Source organism: Sus scrofa, chromosome 6, assembly GCF_054392235.1.
Source record: "Sus scrofa isolate SSC_HxYL_T2T_F1_AM1 chromosome 6, Sscrofa_HxYL_maternal_Yorkshire_Landrace_v2.0, whole genome shotgun sequence".
Taxonomy (NCBI): Eukaryota; Metazoa; Chordata; class Mammalia; order Artiodactyla; family Suidae; genus Sus; species Sus scrofa.
In genome coordinates this window covers 92,601,610-92,616,820 of record NC_139388.1, presented here as the reverse complement: position 1 = coordinate 92,616,820, position 15,211 = coordinate 92,601,610, and the positions used below count along the sequence as shown (strand labels likewise).

At 57.5% G+C, this 15,211-nt stretch overlaps 1 protein-coding gene across 8 annotated transcripts; it reads right to left on the bottom strand.

The window, feature by feature from the left end:
• Nucleotides 1-257: 257 nt before the first annotated feature.
• On the bottom strand, nucleotides 258-13,517 carry HCRTR1 (hypocretin receptor 1). 8 transcript variants are annotated; one of them, XR_014804986.1, is made up of 9 exons: nucleotides 12,871-13,133; nucleotides 10,904-11,241; nucleotides 10,543-10,721; nucleotides 9,137-9,380; nucleotides 8,670-8,785; nucleotides 6,434-6,660; nucleotides 4,705-4,826; nucleotides 636-3,017; nucleotides 258-576 (listed from the first exon to the last, which is right to left on the bottom strand). XR_014804986.1 is itself a non-coding variant. In XM_084958545.1 (8 exons), the coding sequence occupies exons 2-8, from the start codon at nucleotides 11,100-11,102 to the stop codon at nucleotides 2,827-2,829; spliced, it is 1,278 nt and encodes a 425-aa protein (XP_084814671.1). In that variant the 5' UTR covers nucleotides 11,103-11,241; nucleotides 12,871-13,517; the 3' UTR covers nucleotides 258-2,826.
• Nucleotides 13,518-15,211: the final 1,694 nt, after the last annotated feature.

Sequence of the window (15,211 nt, the reverse complement as noted above, 5' to 3'; positions counted from 1 at the left end):
CGTTTTCCACCACACCTTCCCAGTTACAGGTTCATACACTCATCCATTCTTTGATTCAGTGAATATCTAAGTACATGCTGTTTGCCACGCCATGCCGAAAGCAGCAGCTCAGGGCATCACCGCCTCTGTGGGGCTGCTCTCCCTTGCCGGGGTAAAGCTTGGCTTAGGGGCCTGCCAGGCCCAGTCCAAGATGCTGGCTGTGTGTTTTATAGCAGTTTTAGGACTGGCATCCTGGGCTACAAGCAGTCACTCCAGCCTTTTCACAGCAAGGCCTTTTTATTATCTCAAGCCCTAGTTTTATCTTCCAGACAAACTGCATTTATGAAGTCATAACTTTCCCCCCATTTTTATTAATCACAGACATCTGTACTCGCCAGCTGGATCTTGAGATGAGCATAATAACCAGTCTATACCAAACGTTTGTAGTGATCCGACAGAACTTCAATCCAAAGCCAAGACACCAGACGTTTTGATTTGCTTGGGGGACCTTACGATGGGTAACAGTGAGCTAATCCTTTCGCTTTGGGGATGGAGATAAGAAAGCGGGGCTTTCCTCCCTGCTTGGTTGGGAAGCAGCTCAGTGAGGCCAGCAGGCATGTGGGGCTGAGCCAGTTCAGCCCTGTTCTCTGGGAAGCTGTCATGTGAGCGTGCTGGAATCAGATGGAATCCAGCTCCCAGAGGCCAGCCCCATTTGGAGCTAGACTCCCCTCCATCTCCCCACTGTGAGAATGGCCTCCGCTTGCCAGCCTCCCGTGACAGATAACTCCGTGCCTTTCCAGGCAGCCCATTTCCTCCTTGACTGGTAGGAATTTCTTTCTGAGGTGGATTCCAAATCCTGCCACCTTGAAAATGCCACCCGCTGCCTAAGGTTGTCTCTCTTGGGCCACCCAGCACATATTTCACCCCTTTCTGCACGCGGCCCTCCTCGTAACTGGAACCTGCCCCAGGTTCCCCCAGGCTGGATCATCCCGGGCCTTCAGCAGCTCTTCACTAAGCATCACTCCCCTTGGCATCCTGGGGATGCCACCTCCCCTGGTGCATTCACCAGGGCTTTCACCTCCCCTGAATTTTCTCCAGTTCACCCGAGTCTCCCAAAATGGGGGCCTGAGGCCACCAGGGTGCTGGGTTCAACCAGCAGAGATGAGAGCAGAACTGCCGCCATTAGGTAAACTGCTATTGTTTTCTTCTTCCCACTGAGCCAAGTGTCTACGGAAACCCGTGTCTAGAACAGTGCCAGTCGTAGTCTATCGCCCTGAGGTGTCCAGGACCTGGGTTCGGCCATGTGGGCATGGTTGATCCCGAGCTTGGGGGCCAGCCCTCACACCTCGTTCCGCACACTGCCCCTCCATGCCTGCTACGAACTGGATAAAGCTGGGAGCAGGCGTGGGGCGTGGGTGGGACAGCCCGGCCTGTCTGGCAGCCACCGCACCTCGGTGGAAATGTTCATGTGAGCTTGGCCGGCGAGTCACCTGGAGAGCGGGCGGGATGGAGTGCTCGGACCACTCCCTCCACCTGCTCTGCCTGCGAGGAGGGGCGCCAAAGCAGTCCTGGGCTGGGCCCCTGGCAGGAGCTGGGTTTTGCCCCACTTCTGGACGGGCGAGGTCATTAATCAGGTTAAGCAGAGCGGCGCACGGCCGAGCCGGCCTCTGCCAGATGGACATCTCCCGCTCCTCCCAGCAGAGAGCCCTTCAGCCTGCGTTCTACCTCCCGCTCTGGCAGCAAGGAGCAGGGCCTCCGGCAGCCCTCTAATCATCTTGGTGGCAGACGGGGCACGTCTAGCCAAGTCTCTGGCTTTCTCTTTTCATCCTGTGAGTTCATAGAAAATAAATGCCAGCCCTGATTTCCAAGAAGGTGAAGATAACACTCAATCAATCTGTTAACGCTGCTGTCCGCCCACCCTACCCCCTTACCTTCCATAGGCCGCTGGCCCGTGAGCAGACACATGTGGCCAGGATCGAGGTCCTGGCATCAGAGGGTCTGCAGTGCGTGAGGGGGCAGCAGCGGGTGCGCTCTGAGGCCTGGCCGGGGGCCACCTGGGACCTCATGTGTCAGGGAGGAGAGGTGGGAGCGGTCAGAAGATCGCTGCATGCCAGCGCTGCCTTGTCTCTCCGCTCCCCCAGCCTCCCACCTTCTCACTCCTAACCTAAGAAGCACAGATTTTGTGCAGTGGCAAGGAAAGGGAACATTCAGTGCCAGGCTATTAATTACAGTTGCTTCGGGCCGCTGGCCTCCATGCCAAATGGCCCCACGGAGAGTGTCTTATCACACCCCCAAACCTACGGGGTCTAGTCTACGGTGTGTGCGCTTGGCATGCAGTGAGGATGAGGCTCAGACTAGTTCACACTGGCCTCAAGGAGCGGCTGGCCAAGCGCAGCCTGGACTTCAGGGAGCCCCTGGACCAGATGGAAATGCCCGCTGGGACCCTTATAGCAGACTCTGGGGAAGACCTGTAATTGGGTAAGGGGGGGTCTTTGGGAGGAAGGCCAAGCTCTGGAAAGATGACAGGATGGATGGTACTGTGGGGTATGGCCAAGCGACAGGAATACAGGGATAATCTTGTTCATTGCACTTTACAGTTTGCAAAGAGCTTTCCACTTTCGTAAGCATGCTTAATCCTCACATCAATCCCGCTTAGGCGACACAGCTCAGAGAAGGGAAGTGACACTGCCCAGCGTTCAGCAGGCAGAAAACCAGAAGTGCAGCCCTGGTCTTGCACCGCATCCAGCAGTCTTTCTACAGGAGCAGGGGTGGGTCCCCCAGGAGCCGGAAAAGCAGCCCAGGCAGGGAACAGTTTGCACCTCCTGGAGCCACCGGGATGGCCCTCACTCAGGGCAGCACCGTGGTGACGCTGGTGAGCACCACGTGCTCTGAGATTTTGGAGACGGAGCACCGGCTCTGCAAGGACAAGGACTTGTGGCTGGCAGAGGAGCGAGGGCTGGGGGCCTTCAGGGAGCCGCAGGGACCCAGGCCAGGCAGGCAGCAGGAGAAGGCAGCCTTAAACTGCTCCCGGAATTTGCCTTGGTTGAGAGACAGGAGACACAGCCATAAGGAGACGGATGCGGCAGGAAGGGGCCTTGGGCCCAGGGACACCCACGCAGCTCCAGCCAAGCTGCCTGTGAGGGGGCGGAGGGAGGGGCAGAGCTGGGCTGGAGAGAGCCCCAAGGCGACCTCGTCACTGCCAAAGAGAGTGAGGACAGAGGCTCTGGAGCTGGTTCCCAAGGAGAAATGCAATTTTCATCTGATTCCTTGACTGCGCTCTGGCTCTGAGCCCGGCTCCAAGCACGGTGTCTGGCTCAGGGGCCCAGGCCACCTCCGCCCTCATTGGGTGTAGGTGGCAGGGCTCAGGGCTCACCATCTGTGGCTAGGCTTAACCCATCTCTGCCCCCAGGTGATGAAAATGGCAGCAGCCCTCACACAAGGCCCTGTGCCAGGTGCCTGAGCTTGTCCCCCCAAAAGTCAGAGAGGCTGGAGTCCTCTATCCTCACTCCACAGGGGAGACACACAGAGGTGCAGTGGCTCGCCAAAGGTCACCAGCTAGAAATTGGACCCCGCTGTAATTCCAGAGTCCTCCGCTTAAAGGGGTGGAATGTGGGGAAGGAGGGACAACTACGGTCACCTGCACAACCAGAGGACACCACGAAACAGATTCTGGCTGCAAGTGAATAACCATGTTTCATCACCCCATAAGCCTCTCTGGAGCCCAGGAGAGGGCCAGGCACACAGTAGGCATTCAATAAATGCAGAGCAAACAAAGGGATGCTTCCTGACACGTCCTCCACCACCTCTCATCTGTTCTCTCCTCCCATCTGGAAACCAGCAGGCTCGCCTGTGTGGAGTTACTCTCTACTCTCAGTGAGGGTTTACCATACCGACCCCAGCCTCTTCTTTAACCTTTCAGTCTTTTTGCAAAGATGGTGCCCAGGCTCGAATAATCATATGGTCAGTTCTCTAAGGCCTGTCCGAGTCAGAGGTCTGGTGAGTCACCCTGCTGAGCCCAGGGAGGGGGCTGGGCTGGGGGCCTTTCCACCTTGAGACTGGGAGGTGCTGGGAGGGGGTGGGGACTGTGGGACAGCCCAGAGAGGAGGCCCAGGCTGGGGGCAGGGGACCAGGGATGCCTGGACTTGCAGAGGGGAGAGCGAGAGGCCTGGCGTTAGAGGCAGGTGGATTCAGGGGTAGCCCCCTAAATTCTGGCCACTCTGCCAGTAAGCATCTAGCTGCGTGTGGGAAAGCTGCTCCCTGGCCCTGGGCTGCCTCTCCTGGTGGCCCTCCCTTCTCCCTGATGCCTCAATTATGCAGTCATCTTCTTAGATGGAGCCTGTGTGGACCAGGCTGGCTGGTTGGCAGTCCTGCTGTGCATGCACCAAGCAGGAGTGGACGTGAGCTGGCCTAGCCCCTGCCCTCCCACCCTCTCACTGGGCTGCATAATTGGCAAAACTGGGTCCTGGTACCGGTCACCTTTCTCTGGCCCCTGTTGGGAGTGTGGCCTGTCTCCCACTTAGGCCAGGGCTTCTGGGCGGGGCCAAGCTGTGCCCCGCCCCCCAGTGGGAGGTCCCAGAGCAGAGTCCCGATCCCTGATCCCCGAGGGGTGGGGGAGCAGGTGTCTCCTTCCCTGCCAGGCTTTATTCGGCCTGGATAGGAGGTGGGGAGACTGTTGTCCTGGGGATTGTTGCCCCCTTCAGTCCCTGTGCCTCCCAGCCCACTCACCACTGAGGAAGTTGTAGATGATGGGGTTGGCGGCGCTGTTGGCGTACACCAGCCAGTGGGAGAAGGTGAAGCAGGCGTAGACGGCTTCCCGGTCACTGGTTTGGCGGAACATCCCGAACACCCTAGGACAGGGGGACGAGACACTCAGAAATGGGGTAGAGGTGTGTGTCCGTGTGTTTGCATTGGGCAGGGGGGTCACTGCCCTCATCTAAGAGACAGGAAAACCAAGGCTCAGAAAAGGAAGATGAGTTGATGAAGGTCCCATAGCTTGTGAATGGCTATAAAGTACAGGAGTCCCACTGCCTCTTCCGTCCCCCTGGGGTAGGGGGGCTTTTCCTGGGCCTCTGGATCTGGAGTCCTGACCACAGTTTGGGGTTATGACCAGAGTGGGCCTAGGCACAGGGACCAGGATACCTCCACTCAGTCACAGGCTATCGATACCCTGGGCCTCCCCCAACTTTATTATTTTTTTTTTCTTTTTAGGGCCACACCTGCTGTATGTGGAAAGTCTCGGGCCAGGGGTCAAATAGGAGCTGCAGCTGCAACCTACGCCACAGCTCACAGCAACACCAGATCAGAGCCACATGTGCAATCTATGTGGCAGCTTACGGCAATGCTGGATCCTTAACCCACTGAGCCAGGCTAGGGATTGAACCTGCATCCTCACAGAGACAACTTTGGGTCCTTAACCCGCGGAGCCACAACAGGAACTGCCCCCTCCACATCATCGTCCATCCTCACAGCTGCATGAGTCATAGACATCATCCATTTTTCAAATAGGGAAACTGAGGTTCAGAGAAGTAAAGTGATAGAGCCAAGCTCACACAGCCAGGAGGCGGCCAAGCACAAACTCACAATGAGATTGTCTCTTGCCAAATAGCCCTCGGTCCTGCCCTGCACCCCATGGCAAACTTGCTGTTCTTCCAGACACCTGTGGGCATGATCTCTCCCTTCCTTCAAGTTTCTCCCAAATGCCACTTCCTTAGAGAGGCTTTTTTTTTTTTTTTTCCTAAACCATTACATCTAAAACAAAAGATTAAGGAATTCTCATCATGGCTTAACAGTAACAAACCCGACTAGTATCCATGACAACGTGGGGTTCTATCCCTGGCTTTGCTCAATGGGGTAAGGATCCGGCGTTGCTGTGAGAGCTCTGGTGTAGGTCACACACGGGGCTCAGATATGGAGTTGCTGTGGCTGTGGCACAGGCCAATGGCTACAGCTCTGATTTGACCTCTAGCCTGGGAACCTCCGTATGCTGTGGGTGTGGCCCTAAAAAGATAATACATAAATAAATATTAAAAAAATAAAAAGGTTTAAAAAAACCCCACCAACCTGTCACTGTCACTCTCTCTGCCTTTTCCCCTCTTATTTCTCTTCATAGCAGTTATCACTGGCTGATGCTAATATCCATCCATTCTCTCTCCCACTAGAGGTCACCTCCATGAAGGCAAGACGGTATCCTGTGCACTTGTTCACTCTGTTCCCAGCCCCTACAATCTGAGGCTCGAGTGAATCAGAGAGAATTTTCACAGTAGCCCTAGGAGGCAGGCCAGTTGTTGTTCACATTTTGCAGAGAAGGCGATTGAGGCTCAGAGAAGAAACACGACTGGCCCAAAGTCACACGGTGGATGCGCGGTGGCGCCAGGTCTTTCTCCAGAGCAGAGAGAGCACCTTCCTTGCACCCGCCACCTCGCCCCACCCGCAGCCACGCCCCACGTGCTCTCACCTCTTGAGGACATTGAGGACACTGATGGGCAGGTAGCAGAGGGCAAAGACCAGCAGCACCACCATCAGCATCTTGGCCGTCTTCCTCCGAGCCCGCATCTGCTTCACCTCGGCCAGGAAGGCACGGGCCCGAGGCGGGGGCTCTGCACCCGGGCCCTGCCCCTGGTCCTCCAACTGGTCCGAGGGCCGCTTCCAGTTCCTCACCAGGGCCGAGGTGGTGCCAGGGATCTGTCCAGCACACACACAGACAGCAGCGGTGGGTCCAGCCCCTTGGGTGGGTCATTCTGCTTTGCTGGGCCTGCTCTGGGCTGGACCCTGGGACAGGGTGGCGGTGGGCAGGGGAACAAACCCTTGCAGTGGGAAGGAACCTAGTGTTCATGATAAAGCCCAGCACTCGACTTGAGGGCACTTCCATTCTCCATCTTATTGTGATGTCACCCACAACATGCCTCTTGGGAAGGTATTATTGGTCCTTAGTTATAGATGAGGTAGGGGACCCTTGACAAGTCCCCAGGGTCACAGTCTGGGGCCTGACCATCCTCCAAGCTACCCCCCCCCTTCCTTTTATTTATTTATTTATTTATTTTTTTCTGTCTTTTTGCCTTTTCTAGGGCCGCACCCTCGGCATATGGAGGTTCCCAGGCTAGGGGTTTAATCGGAGCTGTACCCGTTGGCCTGCGCCAGAGCCACAGCAACGCGGGATCTGAGCCACATCTGCAACCTACACCACAGCTCACGGCAACGCCAGATCCTTAACCCACTGAGCAAGGCCAGGGATTGAACCCACAACCTCATAGTTCCTAGTTGGATTCGTTAACCACTGAGCCATGACGGGAACTCCTGCCCCCCACCCCCATCTTCCTTAAATCGCCACTTACATCCTTGGGGGTAGGGTGGGTGATGAATCATGCCTCCCCCTGGCCAGCTCCTGACCTGGGGAAGCTTGAGCAAAGGGTGAGCAAGCAGGCAGCATGGAATGGCCTGGGCCTCAGAGTAAATGTCCCAGCCTGGGTCGGTGCCCATAGGCCTATGATGGTGCCAGGCTGCTGGATATCCTCAAGCCTCTCCCACCCTGGACCCCTGAATCACCCCAACAGAAGGGCCCAAGGCTAGGTTTGGGAAACTTGGGGGCTAGGGCCAGCTCAGCCATTGACCTTGGTCAACTCACTTTTCTTTTCTGAGCCTTGGCTTTCCTGTTAGTTAAGGATATTGACTCCTGCCATCTTGACTAGGGGACCGCGAGGAGCAGATGGCAAGTGTTGCTGAACTGCTCGGCTGCTGGAGTTCTGGCCGGCCTCGTCCCCTGCCCAGGCACTGATCCAGCGCTCACTCCCACCAGTGCCAAGGGCCTCTGAGCACTCCCTCCCCTGGCCCAAACCCCCACAAAACCTGCTTCTGGTCAGTTTGTAACAGAGGAAAGAAGCAAGGCCCTGGAACCAGAAGGTTCTGCCATATTCATTGGCTGTGGCAGATGGTTGCCCTTGGACTTCCTGTCATGGCTCAGGGGTTAATGAGCCTAACTAGTATCCATGAGGATGTAGGTTTAATCCCTGGCCTCGCTCAGTGGGTTAAGGATCCGGCATTCCCGTGAGCTGTGGTGTAGGTCACAGACGTGGCTCGGATCCTGCATTGTTGTGGCTCTGGCGTAGACTGGTGGTTACAACTCCAGTTGGACCCCGAGGCCTGGGAACCTCCATACGCCGCGGGTGTGGCCCTAAAAAAGACACACACACAAAAAAGATGGTTGCCCTCACTCAGCATTCATAAAGTGGGTAATGCTGGTTCTGTGCTTAGACAGTTGCAAAGACACTGCAAGCAAAGTGCCTACTTTTGGGAAGCACCACGGAGGCGCTATCGTTGTGGCGGCCCTGAACTGAGGCTTGGAAGCCCGTAGACCCAGATGTCGGTCCCCGATCTTCACTGCTCAGGGATTGGATCTCTGGGTCTCAGTTTTCTCATCTGCGAAGGTGGGAATCGCGCAGGATGGTGAAGAGGATATAGGACGAGCTGGGAGGGCCTGGGACAACAGCTGGAAGCTACTGAGGTTCGAATGCTGACTATTTGGTTCCAGGGAGGCACCAGCGCTTTGGACCTTGAGTGCGACAGGTCCCTGGGCCCTGCCTCTTTCTGGCTGCAGCCAGGATGGCTTGTTCTGGAAGACAGAGGATTGTCTACTCCCTCAGACCCGTAGCCCTGTCCCCTCCCAGCCCAGACAGTGACACTAGAGTGGGCCTCACCTGGCGGCCCCAGAGCTTGCGGAAGATCTGGAAGTAGGCCATGGCCATGAGGCCCAGCGGGGCCAGGTAGGTGACGATGAAGAAGCAACTGTGGTAGATCTTGGGATAGAGGTCATCTATAGGTGCCAAGAGAGACAAGGGTTGGGTCCATTGTGGGAGCCCCCAGCCTGCCCTGCCTTGCAGTGCCACCCTGCCCTGACTTGGGCCAATGTGAGCAGCTGAGCCCCATTCAGGCACCATGGCAGAGAAACCCTAGCGTTGCCCAGCTCAGGGTGTGTGTCCATCCTTGAGGGGATGCTGGCAGATGTCTACACTGGAGGAGGTACCCACCCTGAAGACACCCCTGCTAGATGCCTGTTCTAGGGTATGTCCCACCCTGGGAGGGCCCGCCCCCAAAGTGCCCTGATAGATGTCTGCCCTGGGGGTTTGTGCCCCAGAGGTGCCCACTTCGGGGGTGCCACCATTACCTGCCCAGCGTTCATCGCAGACAGAGAAGAGCCGGGTGCGGTTGGCTAGTTCAGGCAGCACGCTGCTGCATTCCATGACGGCAGCCTGGGGCACCATGACAGCCAGCGACACCGCCCAGATGCCCAGGATGGAGCCCCGGGCACGCCGGGCAGTGCTCTTGAACAGCAGAGGGTGGCAGATGGCATACCAGCGGTCCAGGGCGATGAAGCTGAGAGTCAGCACTGCCACTGACACAGACACGGCCTGCTCGGTGGGGACACGAAGGCAGTCCTTTAGGAGACCACGTGGAGTGAGTGATGGAGCTCGCAGCCCAGAAACACCAGGCAGCCAGGTGCAGTGCAAATCCTGACTCCACCACTTATTGCTGTGTAGATTTGGGCGGATCACTTACCCTCTCTGAGCCTCATCTGCATCGTGGGAATAGATCAACTACCGGATAGGATTCTTGTGAGAATAAGTGAAATTAGGGATGGAGAATGTCCAGCTCCAGACCTGGCACATAATAGGTGCTCCCTGCTATAAATAACCAACACTTTTGGAAATAACTACATACCAGGGACTGTTCTCATTATCCTCACAACAACCCCTTGAGATGGGGACTCTTACCCCCGTGGTACAGGGGAGGAAACTGAGGCACAGAAAGGTTAAATAATGTGCCTAAAGTGAATTTCCTCACCGGCCTGGCTTTATTCTTAGAGTTACTCGATTGACTAGAAAACCTCAAAAGAAGGGGAAACCCAAGAGGCATTTCCCTCTGCCCTTCCTGGGACCCCAGCCCCTCCCCAGGCTATCAGGGAAGGAGCCTCATTCTGGGAGGCCTGAGGTGTAGGTGGGCACTGGCTCCAGGAGTGCCCCCTGCCCTCTGGGATAGAGGGAGGGGGTTGAGGGATGGGACCCCGGCCTCTGCCAGCCCTCCTTTCACCCCACCAATCCTCCTGGACATCCTGATTCCCACCACGGCAGGGGGTGAGGGGAGGCCCTGGCCAGGGATTGGGGTGGGGGGGCTCTTTCCAGCAGGCCTCCTCAAGTCTGGGCCCCCTGGGATGGAGGAGCAGGCACAGGACTCTGGCACGGTGAGCCTGAGCCTCTCTCCTCCTCTGTGTGCCCGTGGACCTGGAGATACCCGTCCATGTGTCTGCACATGGCTGTATGTCTGTGGGTGTGACCTGGAGGGGACCTCTTTACGAGGATGTGGGGCTGTGTCTGTGTCCTTGAACATCAGGCCTGATGGTGGTCAGCAAGGGTGGTCTGCCCTTGCTGACAATAGAGCGTGACACTGCCGAGGTACTGAGCCACGGCGTCCGGTCTGAAAGTCGAGTCAGAGGATCACTGAGACTGCGCGAGGCCATAGTTTCTGTACTTGGTGTGAGAGGGTGATCACAAGGGGGACCCAGGCAGGGCTCACCTGTAGATAGGGGATGACCTTGCAGAGGGCGTGGCCGAAGAGCCAGGATTCCGTGATGTCTACCAAGAGGCTGGCAGGCAGGCAGATGGCTGTCACCAGCACATCTGCTAGGGACAGGTTGACGATGAAGTAGTTGGTGACCGTTCTCATGTGGTGGTTCCGCCACACAGCTAGGCAGACTGCAGGGTGGGGCCAGGAAAAGATGAGGCGGGTGGCAGCGTCACACCCAGTCTAGCTGGGTCGCATCAGAGAGACCCTTACCCCACACTACCCAGTAGGGACTGGGGAGAGGGGACGAGAAGCAAGACCCGCAATGCCTCCCCATCCCCAGCAGAAGCACCACAGGGACCCAGACACCTACCCAGCGTGTTGCCCACCAGGGCCACGAGGAACACAGCCACGTAGGCTGCAATGAGAACCCACTCATACTGCTTCGGGTACAGATAATCGCGCCACAGGTAGCTGAGAAACTCCTCTTCGTAGTCCGGCGGCACCAGGGACGGATCTCCGACACCTGTGGGGACCCCCATCTGGGGCCCTGGGGTGGCTGAGGGCTCCATGAGCTTAGGAGCTGCTGCGGCTGATGGGCATCCTGGGCTCTCCCGAGACCAGGGAGCACTGGGACCAGGCCTTAGCCCACTTGCCTCGGGGGTCCCCGAATCTTGCACTCAGGCCTTTGGGGTCTCAGCCCAAAACCTTCTGAAGGAAGGAAGGAAGGGAACATTAGGGAGGGTGTCAGGCAATTTGCAGGTAAGCTCCTTCTTAATTTCACAGCCATTTGGGGATATGGTGAGCCTGAAATCAATGGAGAAAAACTGATCTGCTTCGCATCCAAATTACATACCAGTTGGGTAACTTATTTGCCCTTCTCAGCCTCAGTTTCCCCATCTGTCTCATGGAGTAAAACTGAACCTGCCTCACAGGGCTGCGGTGAGGAGTAATGAGCTCTAATGTATGCCTAGTACTTTATCTGGAGACTGGCACCGGAAGCCAGCTGCCCAGCCAGTGTCCATTGCCGTTACCAATATTAAGAGCCCTGCTGTGCAGAGTTAGAAGTTCAGAAAGGTTGAGGCCCTTGCTCAAGGACACAAAGCTACTGTTCCAGGGCTGTCAGTCCACCAAACACCACGGACTGGGGAGGAAGCCACCAGATTGCAAATGTTCTCTCATTTCACAGGCCTGAAAAATGGTATGCTTTTAGAGACCCAGGCCCTGCCTACAAGACCTGCCAGATCCACCCCCGTGGGGACACACACACACACACACACACACACACACACACACACACACGGTGGAGGCGCAAGGAGAAACTGACAACCTCCCTGAATGCGAGGGGAGGGCCCCAGGCCCAGCGGCTGGGCGGGTCAGTCTCCCACCCACGCTAGTCCCCATTTGAATCGCGCGGCCGCGATGAGCCCTGGTGACCGCCAGGGGTCGCTGGGCCGGCGCTCAGGCCTCCCTCTCCATTCATAAATCCGGCCTCGCACCCCACCCCGCCCCTCCTTGCTTGCTCAGACCCCTCCTTCCCGCCCCTGGGCAGGGACGACCCCGGAAGCGTGTAGAAGGGTTACGGATGCCTGTAAGACCCCTGGGGGAAGAAGAGGGGGCTCTAACCCCCCACCCAGCGCCAGTGAGACCCGCTTGCTCAGCAGGACCTCCCTGCACCTCGGGGGCTATGGGGGCTGCAGTGGAGGGAGCGAGAGCGAGAGGGGTTTTTAGGAGCCTGTCCGGAGGAGGGCAGAGCCTGCTGGGGACCCAGCCTCCCAGCACCCAGGTTATCTCCGGAGAGTCTTGACTCCCACCAAGGGTCCTCTGGAATCCCCCACCCCAGGCCCGGGGGTCCCCCAAGCCCCGCACCTGTTGGCTCCGGGACCCCGGCGTCCTCGGTTGCTCGCCCACCCGACCTTGCACTGTGACTTCACCTCCCCGCCCCGAAGGCCGGTCTCTGGGGGCCGGGGCGGAGGGAGGGGGCCGGGGCAGCCCCCTCCCAAGGGTGCGCTGCCGAGGCTCCCTCGGCTGGGCGCGAGAGCCGGCTCCAACGCGGGCTGTGGCTCGGCTCCGGCTCCGCCAGGCTGCGCGCCGCGGGGAGGCGGGGGGGGGGGTGCGAGGCGGGAGGGGCAGGGCGGGGAGGGAGCCCCCAGCGGGTCTCGGCTGCAGGTCTCCCAGCCGCGAGACCAGAGACCCGGAGGGCGGAGGGAGAGGCGCGTTCCTCCTAGCCCCCGACCTCACGCGTCCATCTCACCTCCATTCATGTGTCCATCCGTTCATTCATCCGATTCTCATTCATTCAACATTTATGCCTCCGACTGCTCTGCGTTCAGAGCGCACCTACTGTGTGCCCGGCGGGCTCCAGACAGCTTCGCAGAGCCACAGTGCAGAAGTGGATCCCAGCTCCACCTCTCCCCGCTGCCTCACCTAGCCGACGAGGATGATGGCACAGGTGGGTCACCGGGGTGAGAGAACGTCGCCCGCACCGCCTCCAGCCAGGCTCTGGCTGTTGCTGGAGCAGCTCGCTCCTCGCGATGCCAGAAGGCCCTTCTCGCCCATCTCGCAGCCTCCGATTCTATCTGCTCCCCTAGTCCTTTCTGTTCATACCTACTTTCCTCCCTCCCAACACAGGGACAGTAGGTGGGGGTAGGAAGGGGGGTGCCAGAGGGCTGATGAATTCACGAACATTTTCTAAGCTGTGTGCCAGGCAATGAGCTCGAATACTACAGCTGCCACGCATGATCTCATTTAATCTTCACATCAATCAGTGAGGCAGCTGTTACCATCCCCATTTCACAGGTGCTGACCCTGGGCTCACATGGTTCAGTGACTTGCCCAAGGTCACACGGCAGAGGCCAAGCTAGGATTCAAACCTGCACACTTCTCCAGGTCTACCCTCCTCCTTCACCAGACAGAGGCATCCAGACTAGCTGGAGGGAAGCGGGCTGTCAAGTCCTGATAGTGTGAGGAGAGCTGCCAGGGGGCCCAGGGGCTATGGGGCAGAGAAGGAAAGGTTGATTCAGCCAGGGCGTCAGGACTGGCTTCCTGGAACAGGAGCGCAGACACCTAGAGAATGAGAAGGAAGCCCTGCGGGGAGGATTCCAGGCAGAGGAAATGACAGGGGCAAAGCTGTGAGGTTGTGCCTTCCGGGAGTCACAGGCGGATGAAGGGTCACCTTCTGGGCATCTAGCCATCACCCTGGCCATCCTCTGTCTCGGAATGGGACCTTCCTAATCCAACAGATTCAGGCTCCTCTCTCACCCTCAGAGATCCACATCCCTTCCCTTCTGGGAGGTGATTCCTGAGATGTAACCTCCATCTTCCCCGGTGCAGCCAAAGCCTTTTTTTCAAAGGAGCTGAGGATGCACCATTAGGCATAGAATGTGTGGGAAGGAAGCTGGGGCAGCACAGGGGATGGGTCAGTGACCTCCTTCACCTTGTCTAGAGCAGGAGGAGGGACTGAAACTGACCCTAGGGCAGAACTCTGTCCCTGGGTGGCATCCACACAGTGGGTGATGGGTTAGAGCCTCCGTGTGGTGCCAACGTTCTGACCTGCATCAGTGTGGTACCAACACTCTGTCCTGCCTCCCCAGGTGCTGGCAAAGGTAGGCGAATGGATGAGTGGACGTGTGTGTGTGCGTGTCTGTATTTAGAAGTAAGGGCTATGAGTGTGTGTCTGGGGGATCCAGTGTGTGTGTGTGTGTGTGTGTGTGTGTGTGTGTGTGTGTGTTTCTCTGAGTGTGCTTGTGTATAAGGGACGGGATCTAAGTTGATGACCTGGGGGTCACCCTGGATGGGTTGTGTCTGTATGGTGTATGGGTTTTGATTTGTCTCTGTGTACTGGTGTTTATGTCTATGAGGAGTGTGTGTGTGTGTGTGTGTGTGTGTGTGTGTGTGTGTGTTGGAGGGTGTCTCTCTGTGTGTCTGAATGTGCGATTATGGCTTTGCCTAGCATTGTCCTCCCAGTGCGTTCCCCGGTGAGTGTGGGCATGTGAGTGTGGTGTGCCTTTGTGTCCATGGCTCTGGAGTGTGCGTACATGGAACTTGGTACGCCTGCCCCCACCGCAATGACTCATCTAATCCCCCACATGAACGCCCGCCCTTCTAGAGCTGTGACTGTTTGCTAGGTAGGGGCTGGGGAGGGGGCTGCAGCACATGTGGGGATGAGAGGCAGATCATGCAGGGACAATCAAATGACAGCTGCAGCAAACAAGGTACAGCCGGTGATAGGGAAAGTACAGACCCCTCTGTGCCTGTGTGGGCGGTGGGCACCAGCTGAGCCCCCACAGCCCAGGCTTAGAATCCAGCCCAGAGCTTAAAATGCTGTGATTCAGGGCCTTCCAGACACCCTGCATTGGAATGAGCAAGGGGCTCCCCAGGTCCCCCAAAATCATTATAATAGGGTGCATGTGTCTGTGTGGGGGAGGAATCAGGCTGAAACTCCACCCCCACATCCACAATATCCAGTTTCACGGAGCCAGTCCCATCTCCCCTTAAGAGGGATCTCAGGGAGTTCCCATCGTGGCTCAGCAGGTTAAGAACACGACAAGTATCCATGAGGATACTGGTTCTATTCCTGGCCTCATTTGGGGGTTAAGGATCCAGCATTGCCGCAAGCCTCAGCATAGGTCGCAGATGGGGCTCAGATCTGGCGTTGCTGTGGCTGTGGCTTAGGCCAGCA

Coding starts and splice junctions, on each gene's coding strand:
- HCRTR1 (XM_084958545.1), bottom strand. CDS start 11,102: ATGGAGCCCTCAGCCACCCCAGGGCCCCAGATGGGGGTCCCCACAGGT. Junction 8,786..9,136: donor CTGCGATGAACGCTGGGCAG/GTAATGGTGGCA, acceptor TGGCACCTATAG/ATGACCTCTATCCCAAGATC. Junction 6,661..8,669: donor GCAAGCTCTGGGGCCGCCAG/GTGAGGCCCACT, acceptor TGTGCTGGACAG/ATCCCTGGCACCACCTCGGC.